The sequence below is a fragment of the Nerophis ophidion genome, linkage group LG14 (genome assembly GCF_033978795.1).
Source record: "Nerophis ophidion isolate RoL-2023_Sa linkage group LG14, RoL_Noph_v1.0, whole genome shotgun sequence".
In the NCBI taxonomy this organism is placed as follows: Eukaryota; Metazoa; Chordata; class Actinopteri; order Syngnathiformes; family Syngnathidae; genus Nerophis; species Nerophis ophidion.
In genome coordinates, this window is record NC_084624.1 from 53,379,826 (window position 1) to 53,392,459 (window position 12,634).

Below are 12,634 nucleotides of genomic sequence, written 5' to 3' on the forward strand. Positions count from 1 at the left end.
CACTTCTGTTCAAATGTAATAATCACTTATTATAATCGACTGGACTCTCACACTATTACTTTAGATCCACTATGGACTGGACTCTCACACTATTATGTTAGATCCACTATGGACTGGACTCTCACACTATTATGTTAGATCCACTATGGACTGGACTCTCACACTATTACTTTAGATCCACTATAGACTGGACTCTCACACTATTATGTTAGATCCACTATGGACTGGACTCTCACACTATTATGTTAGATCCACTATGGACTGGACTCTCACACTATTATGTTAGATCCACTATGGACTGGACTCTCACACTATTATGTTAGATCCACTATGGACTGGACTCACACTATTATGTTAGATCCACTATGGACTGGACTCTCACACTATTATGTTAGATCCACTATGGACTGGACTCTCACACTATTATGTTAGATCCACTATGGACCGGACTCTCACACTATTATGTTAGATCCAGTATGGACCGGACTCTCACACTATTATGTTAGATCCACTATGGACTGGACTCTCACACTATTATGTTAGATCCACTATGGACTGGACTCTCACACTATTATGTTAGATCCACTATGGACTGGACTCTCACACTATTATGTTGGATCCACTATGGACTGGACTCTCACACTATTATGTTGGATCCACTATGGACTGGACTCTCACACTATTATGTTAGATCCAGTATGGACTGGACTCTTTCACTATTATGTTAGATCCACTATGGACTGGACTCTCACACTATTATGTTAGATCCAGTATGGACTGGACTCTTTCACTATTATGTTAGATCCACTATGAACTGGACTCTCACACTATTATGTTAGATCCACTATGGACTGGACTCTCACACTATTTTGCTAGATCCACTATGGACTGGACTCTCACACTATTTTGTTAGATCCACTATGGACTGGACTCTCACACTATTATGTTAGATCCACTATGGACTGGACTCTCACACTATTATGTTAGATCCAGTATGGACTGGACTCTTTCACTATTATGTTAGATCCACTATGAACTGGACTCTCACACTATTATGTTAGATCCACTATGGACTGGACTCTCACACTATTTTGCTAGATCCACTATGGACTGGACTCTCACACTATTATGTTAGATCCACTATGGACTGGACTCTCACACTATTATGTTAGATCCACTACGGACTGGACTCTCACTATTATGTTAGATTCACTATGGACTGGACTCTCACACTATTATGTTAGATCCACTATGGACTGGACTCTCACACTATTAACTGGGTAGGTTTGGGGGTCCCCACATCTGCGGTCTCCTCCAAGGTTTCTCATTGTCATCCCAGGATGTGGGTGTGGCTTGTGCAGCCCTTTGAGACACTCGCTATTTAGGGCTATATAAGTAAACATTGATTGATTGACAGTTAAACACAGGGTTTACTTGAGGACCATTACAGTAATACATCAGTAGCAATGTTCACTGTCCCACTGCAGTTTCATACTGGTATCTATGTACTGGTATCTATGTACTCATGTTTGATGACAATCGAGCGTTCTATTCCATTTTATATATCAGGCAAAATATCATCTATTTTCCCTGAGCCTTTGAAGTGTCTTTGATCTGATTACTGGATCAATCCAGCCAACTAATGCACACATTACTGGATGACCAAAACAATCGATAGCCGCAGCCCTATGAACAAAAGTCAGGTAAAGCCAAACTCAAAACATTCCTTCCACGGTCTGTGTTTTGCACACAGTGGCAAGCGTGTGGGTCATCATCACACACCCAACACGGCCAAGGTCATTTGAAATGACATCTTCAAAAGAAGATTTGATACTCCAAAAGTGACAACAAATTATGTTAATGTCCTTGTTATCAAGGTGGAATCAATCATGGCTGCATCCCTGGAGGTCACCATACATACATAGCAATTAGCGTAGCCGTGCGCATGTGTGTGTGTGTGTGTGTGTGTGTGTGTGTGTGTGTGTGTGTGTGTGTGTGTGTGTGTGTGTGTGTGTGTGTGTGCAGCAAGGACACTAAATGTCAGCAACAAGAGATCTTTTCCTCCTGCTGACAGAGGTTCTCCTTCCACGTGGACACATTATTCAAACCTTACTCCAAGCCTCGAGACCGGGGGTCGGCAACCCTAGTGGCTCTCTGGAGCTTTTTCAAAAATATAAGAAAATGGAAAAAGATGAGGGGAAAAAATCATACTTTTTGTTTTGATATAGTTTCTGTAGGAGGACAAACATGACACAAACCTCCCTAATTGCTATAAAGCACACTGTTTATATTAAACATGCTTCACTGATTCGAGTGTTTGGCGAGCGCCGTTTTGTCCTACTCATTTTGGCAGTCCTTGAACTCACCGTGGTTTGTTTACATGTATAACTTTCTCCGACTTTCTAAGACGTGTTTTATGCCACGTCCATCAAACTTTTAACGTTGTGCGTGAATGCACAAAGGTGAGTTTTGTTGATGTTATTGACTTGTGTGGAGTGTGCTAATCAGACATATTTGGTCACTGCATGACTGCCAGCTAATCGATGCTAACATGCTATTTAGGCTAGCTATGTGTACATATTGCATCATTATGCCTCATTTGTAGATATATTTGAGCTCATTTAGTTTCCTTTAAGTCCTTTTAATTCTGACACACTATCTGTATGTGATATGGCTTTTCATTTTTTGTGGCTCCAGACGGACTTGTTTTTGTATTTTTGGTCCAATATGGCTCTTTCAACATTTTAGGTTGCCGACCCCTGCTTTAGACCAGAGGTGTCAAACTCATCTTCATTGAGGGCCACATCGCAGGAATGGCTGCTTTCAGAGGGCCGCTTTTTTTAAATTAATTAACATCATGCATGCGGGTAATAACCTGTGGTTAATCATAATTAATGGAAATGCATATGTATTTGATTATTAGATTTTTGTATGTGTAACTTGCTTTAAAATCATAAATAAAGTTAACAAGCAGATATGTAACTTTGTTTTTATCTCAGAAAATAGTTTTGCAATACAGTATATAATAATAATAATATAACTGGCATGATCAGATATTACAGTTTAAAATATGCATTTTTTTTTCCATGTCCAAATTGAAAGAATGAATTCATTCAATAAAAAGATTAAAATCAGTACCGTATTTCCTTGAATTGCCGCCGGGTATATAGTATGCGCCTGCCTAGAATTACTGCTGGGTCAAACTCGTTTCGCAAAATATTATTTTTATTAGCGCATGTCTAGAATTTCCGCCTGGTCAAACTCGTTTCGCCAAATAATTAGCATATGCCTAGAATTTCCACCGGGTCAAACTCGTCACGTCACGAGTGACACTTCACCTGTCATCATTTTCAAAATGGAGGAGGCTGATTTCAATCATTTGAAATCGCATAAAGGGAAGAAGATTAAGAGCTATTCAGTAGAATTTAAGGTCCAAGCTATTGAATATGCTAAAAAGAACAGTAAGCAGCTATGTTTTATTAACATACCGTAGCTGCGTGTGTCAAATATGAGTCATTAAATGACTCCCGCCTCCTGGTGGTAGAGGGCGCTAGTGATCCTTCTTGCGACTACTCGGCTGCAGAAGAAGTGACAACAAGCAGCGATCCTTTATTTTTTCCTCTCGCTTGCACTTTTAACATGGAGGATTACATATCTATAATAAAACAGTTTTCTAAACTGGACTTTCAATGGAAGCAGGAGCTAATAAAGGAAGATCTCCATCGAGACAGAGAGACTTTTAAAACTGAAGAAAGATAAGGAAGACTTCTATAAACAAGTTATCGATGCTTTTGATCAGAAGGAGCTGCGCATGGACTTCATTTATAAGTAAAGGTAAGACCATAATAACGTTTTTTTAATTAAATGTGCTTTTCATGATGGTATCCTTACATCACACTCAAATTCATAAGCGCAGGCCTATATTTACTGCATGCCTTTGATAATTGCCGGAGTGAGAAGAGGTTTTAAATTAATTAGCGCCCGGCGGCAATTCAAGGAAATACAGTATTTTATGGAAACCCATTTTTTTGCAGGCTTTCACAGGCCACATAGAATTATGTGGCGGGCCTTGAGTTTGATACCTGTGCTCTAGAAGAACTGTTTCCTGCTGTAAAACTATCTTACTCATTTTTAGTGTTTTTTTTATGTTTTTCCTATTGTTACTTTATGTAAAAATCTGCATTGCAACTGGATAGAGTCCTCATAGTAGGACAGATACAAGTCTCATCTAAATGTCAGGTGTGAGATGTACTGTTGTCAACTGTATATGCACAACAACAACAACAACAACAACAGCAGCAAACCTGATGGCGGTTTTCTCAGACACATCTGCTTCGTCTGTGGCAGGAAGCTCATCAGCCAGAATCTCCTCGGGACTTCGAGGGGGCTTCTGCTCTTTGCCTTTGATCCCCATCCCAGCTGTGATGGCGTTCCAAAGGGCGCTCTGAGATTTGGAGCCTGCAACGCAAAGAGGAGAGCGGGAATCAGAATTATTGTTGCATTTTTTTGTTTTGTTGTTTTATTTCCTTGGTAGATATTTCAGAAAGAGATGACTGAAGCAGGATGACTTGGAAAGGTGAAGCTGAGGACGTGAGGCAGCGTTCTAATACTGCCATCTTGTGGACGTGTGGTGTAACGCAGCCACAGACAAACAAGACGCCATGAAAAAATACAAGAGGATCATAAAGACAAAAACGTGCAGATTTATGGGAAGAAAAAATGTGTTTCAAGCATGGAAGTGAAGTGAATTTTATTTATATAGCGCTTTTCTCAAGTGACTCAAAGCGCTTTACATAGTGACACCCAATATCTAAGTTACATTTAAACCAGTGTGGGTGGCACTGGGAGCAGGTGGGTGAAGTGTCTTGCCCAAGGACACAACGGCAGTGACTAGGATGGCACAAGCGGGAATCGAACCTGCAACCCTCAAGTTGCTGACACGACCACTCTACCAACCGAGCTATGCCGCCCCAATGGAAGCATGTCATTCCTCTCAGACAGTTGGCAAAGAAAAGGTAATAATAATTTGATACACTGACAGACCTTATATTAAGTTCAAGTTAAAGTAGCAATGATAGTCACACACACACACACACACACACACACACACACACACACACACACACACACACACACACACACACACACACACACACTAGGTGTGGTGAAATTATTCTCTGCATTTGACCCATCCCCTTGATCACCCCCTGGGAGGTGAGGGGAGCAGTGAGCAGCACCGTGCCTGGGAATCATTTTTGCTGATTTAAACCCCAATTCCAACCCAAGCAGGGATGTAATGGCTCCCATTTTTATAGTCTTTGTTATGACCCGGCCGGGGTTTGAACTCACAACCTACCCATCTCTTTGTCTTCTCGTCTCTCAACATTATTGTGAACGACAGGCAAAATCCCCCGCAAAAAGTGCAGTTCCCCTTTAAAGACCTACTGAAATGAGATGTTCTTATTTAAAGGGGGATAGCAGCTCCATTCTATGTGTCATACTTCATCATTTCGCGATATTGCCATATTTTTGTTGAAAGGATTTAGTAGAGAACAACGACGATAAAGTTCACAACTTTCGGTGCTAACAGAAAAGCCCTGCCTCTACCGGAAGTAGCAGACGATGACGTCACACGTGTGGGGGCTCCTCACATCCTCACATTGATTTTGATGGGCGCCTCCAACAAAAAGTGCTATTCGGACCGAGAAAACGACAATTTCCCCATTAATTTGAGCGAGGATGAAAGATTCGTGTTTGAGGACAAGAAAGTTTGATCACATTACGCCTGTACTGGCTCACCTGCACTGGCTTCCTGTGCACTTAAGATGTGACTTTAAGGTTTTACTACTGACTTTAAGGTTTTACTACTTACGTATAAAATACTACACGGTCTAGCTCCATCCTATCTTGCCGATTGTATTGTACCATATGTCCCGGCAAGAAATCTGCGTTCAAAGGACTCCGGCTTATTAGTGATTCCCAAAGCCCAAAAAAAGTCTGCGGGCTATAGAGCGTTTTCCGTTCGGGCTCCAGTACTCTGGAATGCCCTCCCGGTAACAGTTCGAGATGCCACCTCAGTAGAAGCATTTAAGTCTCACCTTAAAACTCATTTGTATACTCTAGCCTTTAAATAGACTCCCTTTTTAGACCAGTTGATCTGCCGTTTCTTTTCTTTTTCTTCTATGTCCCACTCTCCCTGGTGGAGGGGGTCCGGTCCGATCCGGTGGCCATGTACTGCTTGCCTGTGTATCAGCTGGGGACATCTCTGCGCTGCTGATCCGCCTCCACTTGGGATGGTTTCCTGCTGGCTGCGCTGTGAACGGGACTCTCGCTGCTGTGTTGGATCCGCTTTGGACTGGACTCTCGCGACTGTGTTGGATCCATTATGGATTGAACTTTCACAGTATCATGTTAGACCCGCTCGACATCCATTGCTTTCCTCCTCTCCAAGGTTCTCATAGTCATCATTGTCACCGATGTCCCACTGGGTGTGAGTTTTCCTTGCCCTTATGTGGGCCTACCGAGGATGTCGTAGTGGTTTGTGCAGCCCTTTGAGACACTAGTGATTTAGGGCTATATAAGTAAACATTGATTGATTGATTGATATTGATAGTGACGGACTAGGAAAAAAAAAAAAATGCGATTGCATTGGGACGGATTCAGATGTTTTTAGACACATTTACTAGGATAATTCTGGGAAATCCCGTATCTTTCTATTGTGTTGCTAGTGTTTTAGTGAATTTAATAGTACCTGATAGTCTGAGGTGTGTGTCCACGGTAGAGAAGCGCGGATAGGCAATTATATCATCCGGGGTTTGGGGTGTATAAAATAGTCAGGTAGTGTCATGAATACAAAGGATTATGGGTATTTGTCGTGTTGCGTTTATGTTGTGTTACTGTGAGGATGTTCTCCCGAAATGCGTTTGTCGTTCTTATTTGGTGTGGCTTCACAGCGTGGCGCATATTACTAAGAGTGTTAAAATTGTTTACATCACAACCATTAGTGTACTCTGTGTCACCCAGTATGCCTTGCAGTCGTGTGCGTGTTGACGCTGAACCCACACACAACATGATGCTGGACTGACAAGCAGATCGTGTAAGATGTAGAAGGTACAAAGCCAATGGCTTCATAGCACGCCCTAATATTTAATATTTGGGTGACTGCCGGCAGACATTCAAGAGAATAATAGCGTCTCTTATTGACTTCTCTGCTTTATGACACGGGTCTTAAATGGCTCTTTGAATGGCAAAGGATACCGATCCCAGAACCATGCATATCAAATATCTCCGGATGGTTCAACCGCCACCCGCCTGAATCTAATTAAAATCTATTTTTTCGTCATGTCAACCGCCCGACCCGCGGTTTATCCGCGGACTCCGCGGATGAGACCGCAAACCGCGCATCTCTAGTCCACAGGTGTGTTGACACCAGTGTCTCAGGGGAGTCGACGGCAGCTATGGACGGCACAAGCTCAGCTGATCTCCGGTAACAAGCGACTTTTTACCACAATTTTGTCACCGAAAACTGCTGGTTGACATTTGGTCGGGATCCATGTTGGCTTGACCGCTGTGATCCATAGTAAAGTTTCACCTCCGGGAATTTTAAACAAGGAATCACCGTGTGTTTGTGTGGCTAAAGGCTAAAGCTTCCCAACTCCATCTTTCTACTTTGACTTCTCCATTATTAATTGAACAAATTGCAAAAGATTCAGCAACACAAATGTCCAAAATACTGTGTAATTATGCGGTTAAAGCAGATGACTTTTAGCTGTGTGTGTGTGCAGCGCTCATACTTCCTTACAGTCTGTGACGTCACGCGTACATGTCATCATTCCGTGACGTTTTCAACAAGAAACTCCCGGGATATTAAAAATTGCAATTTAGTAAACTAAAAAGGCCGTATTGGCATGTGTTGCAATGTTACCCATCCTGGGACCCAGGATGGACCGCTCGCCTGTATCGGTTGGGGACATCTCTACGCTGCTGATCCGCTTGAGATGGTTTCCTGTGGACGGGACTCTCGCTGCTGTCTTGGAGCCACTATGGATTGAACTTTCACAGTATCATGTTAGACCCGCTCGACATCCATTGCTTTCGGTCCCCTAGAGGGGGGGGGGGTTGCCCACATCTGAGGTCCTCTCCAAGGTTTCTCATAGTCAGCACTGTCACTGGCGTCCCACTGGATGTGAATTCTCCCTGCCCACTGGGTGTGAGTTTTCCTTGCCCTTTTGTGGGTTCTTCCGAGGATGTTGTAGTCGTAATGATTTGTGCAGTCCTTTGAGACATTTGTGATTTGGGGCTATATAAATAAACATTGATTGATTGATTGATTAATATTTCATCATTGATATATAAACTATCAGACTGCGTGGTGGGTAGTAGTGGCTTTCAGTAGGCCTTTAAGGATGTAGTGATTTTGAGATGTTTGAACCTTTTAAATGCAAAGGAGTAGCCACCTGGTTACAAGCCTGTGCGGGGGGCCTAGTGGTTAGAGTGTCCGACCTGAGTTCAAACCCTGGCCGAGTCATAGCAAAGGCTATAAAAATGGGACCCGTTACACTCAGCATCAAGGGTTGGAATTAGGGGTCAAATCACCAAAATGATTCCCGAGCGTGGCCACTGCTGCTGCTCACTGCTCCCTCCAAGGGGGTGGAACAAGGTTGATGTGTCAAATGCAAATAGTAACTTAGTTAAAGTTAAAGTAGCAATGAGTGTCACACACACACTACGTGTGGTGAAATTAGTCTCTGCATTTGACCCATCACCCTTGATCACCCCCTGGGAGGTGAGGGGAGCAGTGAGCAGCAGCTGTGTCCACGCCCATGAATCATTTGTGGTTATATAACCCCCAATTCCAACCCCTTGATGCTGACTGCCAAGCAGGGAGGTAATGGCTCCCATTTTTATAGTCTTTGGTTTGACTCGGCCGGGATTTGAACTCACGACCTACCCATCTGAGGGAGGACACTCTAACCCAGGGGTCACCAACGCGGTGCCCGCGGGCACCAGGTCGCCCGTAAGGACCAGATGAGTCGCCCGCTAGCCTGTTCTAAAAATAGCTCAAATAGCAGCACTTACCAGTGAGCTGCCTCTATTTTTTAAATTGTATTTATTTACTAGCAAGCTGGTCTCACTTTGCTCGACATTTTTAATTCTAAAAGAGACAAAACTCAAATAGAATTTGAAAATCCCAAAAAATATTTTAAAGACTTGGTCTTCACTTGTTTAAATAAATCCATTTTTTTTTACTTTGCTTCTTATAACTTTCAGAAAGAATATTTTAGAGAAAAAATACAACCTTAAAAATGATTTTTAGGATTTTTAAACACATATACCTTTTTACCTTTTAAATTCCTTCCTCTTCTTTCCCGACAATTTAAATCAATGTTCAAGTACATTTATTTTTTTATAGTAAAGAAAAATAAATACATTTTAATTTAATTCTTCATTTTAGCTTCTGTTTTTTGAAATAAGAATATTTGGGAAATATTTCTTCAAACTTATTTAGATTAAAATTCCCAAAAAATTATTCTGGCAAATCTAGAAAATCTGTAGAATCAAATTTAAATCTTATTTCAAAGTCTTTTGAATTCCTTTTAAAATTTTCGTTCTGCAAAATCTAGAAGAAATAATGATTTGTCTTTGTTAGAAATATAGCTTGGTCCAATTTGTTATATATTCTAACAAAGTGCAGATTGGATTTTAACCTATTTAAAACATGTCATCAAAACTCTAAAATTAATCTTAATCAGGAAAAATTACTAATAATGTTCCATAAATTATTTTTTAAATTTTTTCAAAAAGATTCGAATTAGCTAGTTTTTCTTTTCTTTTTTTCGGTTGAAATTTAAAGAGTCGAAATTGAAGATAAAATGTTTCAAAATTTAATTTAATTTTTTTTCCGCGTTTTCTCCTCTTTTAAACCGTTCAAATAAGTGGTTTTTTTTTTTCATTTATTCTCTACAAAAAACCTTCCGTAGAAGGAAAAAAAATGTCTGACGGAATGACAGACAGAAATACCCTTTTTTTTTAATATATATATATTTATGTTTCTATATATATTTATTGTGATAAATCATTAAGATGATCAGTGTTTCCACAAAGATAAATATAATTAATTATTGATGATAACAGAGTTAAACGTAAATTGAGCAAATTGGCTATTTCTGGCAATTTGTTTAAGTGTGTATCAAACTGGTAGCCCTTCGCATTAATCAGTACCCTTGCTTTCAAAAAGGTTGGTGACCCCTGATGTAACCACTAGTTCACTGTGCAGGTATCTTATGTTTAAAGAGTGGAAACAAATGCTACCTCAGTAGAAGCATTTAAGTCTCACCTTAAAACTCATCTGTATACTCTAGCCTTTAAATAGACCTCCTTTTTAGACCAGTTGATCTGCCGCTTCTTTTCTTTCTCCTATGTCCCCCCCTCCCTTGTGGAGGGGGTCCGGTCCGATGACCATGGATGAAGTACTGGCTGTCCAGAGTCGGGACCCAGGATGGACCGCTCGCCTGTATCGGTTGGGGACATCTCTACGCTGCTGATCCGCTTGAGATGGTTTCCTGTGGACGGGACTCTCGCTGCTGTCTTGGAGCCACTATGGATTGAACTTTCACAGTATCATGTTAGACCCGCTCGACATCCATTGCTTTCGGTCCCCTAGAGGGGGGGGGGTTGCCCACATCTGAGGTCCTCTCCAAGGTTTCTCATAGTCAGCATTGTCACTGGCGTCCCACTGGATGTGAATTCTCCCTGCCCACTGGGTGTGAGTTTTCCTTGCCCTTTTGTGGGTTCTTCCGAGGATGTTGTAGTCGTAATGATTTGTGCAGTCCTTTGAGACATTTGTGATTTGGGGCTATATAAATAAACATTGATTGATTGAACAAGTCTTTTTAAATGACAAACAAAACAACTTACGTGCAAAACCGGCATGCGGTTGAGTTGAGCTCTCTCCGTCCTCATTGGCCACTGGGAGGAAGGCAGAAAAGACAAAAGTGGAAAATGTGATGCCAAAGTGAGTAAACAGGACATTTAATAAAAATGGTGCAATATCTCTGAACACGCCTCAAAGCCTCTGCGTGCATCCTCTCCCCGTGTCAACAACGAAGATGACATTCATAAGCACTTCTACTCTGCATCTTGCAGAGAAGGTTATTGAAGAAAGGCTCATTCCAACGCCGCTTTGGTCTCAGGCATACGTTGCCATGGCGACGGGTTTGACTGGAAAGCCGGCACGAGAGACGAATAGGACCTTCGCCGTCACGTTTATTAAACAAGTTCTAGAACATGGGGTGTCCAGCGTACGGCCCGTGGGCCGCCAACGGGTTTTACGCGGCCCGCGAGATGAGTTTGCCAAGTATAAAATTGAGCTGGAATTGTTTAATGAAGGAAACTGATCTAAATGTGTCACTTTGTAAAATATTTATTTCAACATTTGTGATTGAGGGCTTCACGGTGGCAGAGGGGTTAGTGCGTCTGCCTCACAATACGAAGGTCCTGCAGTCCTGGGTTCAAATCCAGGCTCGGGATCTTTCTGTGTGGAGTTTGCATGTTCTCCCCGTGAATGCGTGGGTTCCCTCCGGGTACTCCGGCTTCCTCCCACCTCCAAAGACATGCACCTGGGGATAGGCCCCTCCCACCTCCAAAGACATGCACCTGGGGATAGGCCCCTCCCACCTCCAAAGACATGCACCTGGGGATAGGTTGATTGGCAACACTAAATGGTCCCTAGTGTGTGAATGTTGTCTATCTGTGTTGGCCCTGCGATGAGGTGGCGACTTGTCCAGGGTGTACCCCGCCTTCCGCCCGATTGTAGCTGAGATAGGCACCAGCGACCCCCGCGACCCCGAAAGGGAATAAGCGGTAGAAAATGGATGGATGGATGGATTTGTGATTGATGAACATTCTGTCATGCAATCAAGTGTATTCTCTACTATGATTGATAGCAGAAGTAAATGTAAGAAAAGGACAATAGATTGCATTAGTTTGTCTTCTTTTGTAGTTTTCAAATTCAAGAAAAAGTCATATTTTTTTTTCACTTGTGCACAAATTGAAGCATGCATGAACATCACCTTGTTCAAAGAACAAACCCAACACACAAATCACACATTACACACATCACCATGAACTGATTAACGTGGACCCCGACTTAAAGAAGTTGAACAACTTATTGGGGTGTTTTATTGTTTTATTGGGGTGTTACCATTTAGTTACCATTTAGTGGTCAATTGTACTGTTTCATATAATCTATTCTCTTCCTGTGCAATCTACTAGTAAAAGTTTCAGTCAATCAATCAAACAACCTGCAAATCAGATGAAAATAAGAGGGAACATTGTTTGGGGGTATCCATGATACACTGATAGGGAGAAGTTTTTATTTACACGATAAGTCGGATGTGTCTTTACCTCCGTGAACCTCACTGAACCCCCCAGGGTTCGACCAAACCCAGGTTAAGAACCACTGGCTTCAATAGAACTACACAGACCTGGTTGTACAAACCCTGTTTCCATATGAGTTGGGAAATTGTGTTAGATGTAAATATAAACAGAATACAATGATTTGCAAATCATTTTCAACCCATATTCAGTTGAATATGCTACAAAAACAAGATATTTGATGTTCAAACTCATAAAC

At 41.8% G+C, this 12,634-nt stretch overlaps 1 protein-coding gene across 3 annotated transcripts in view; it reads right to left on the reverse strand.

Moving 5' to 3' along the window:
- pde1cb (phosphodiesterase 1C, calmodulin-dependent b) overlaps window positions 1-12,634 on the reverse strand; it is a 316,561-nt gene that overhangs the window by 247,566 nt on the left and 56,361 nt on the right. For all 3 annotated transcript variants that reach the window (XM_061921038.1, XM_061921040.1, XM_061921039.1), the window contains exons 2-3: window positions 10,918-10,968; window positions 4,305-4,458 (exon numbers count right to left, since the gene is read on the reverse strand). In XM_061921038.1, coding sequence (XP_061777022.1) covers window positions 4,305-4,458; window positions 10,918-10,968 — 205 coding nt within the window. The remainder of the gene's footprint in view (window positions 1-4,304; window positions 4,459-10,917; window positions 10,969-12,634) is intronic.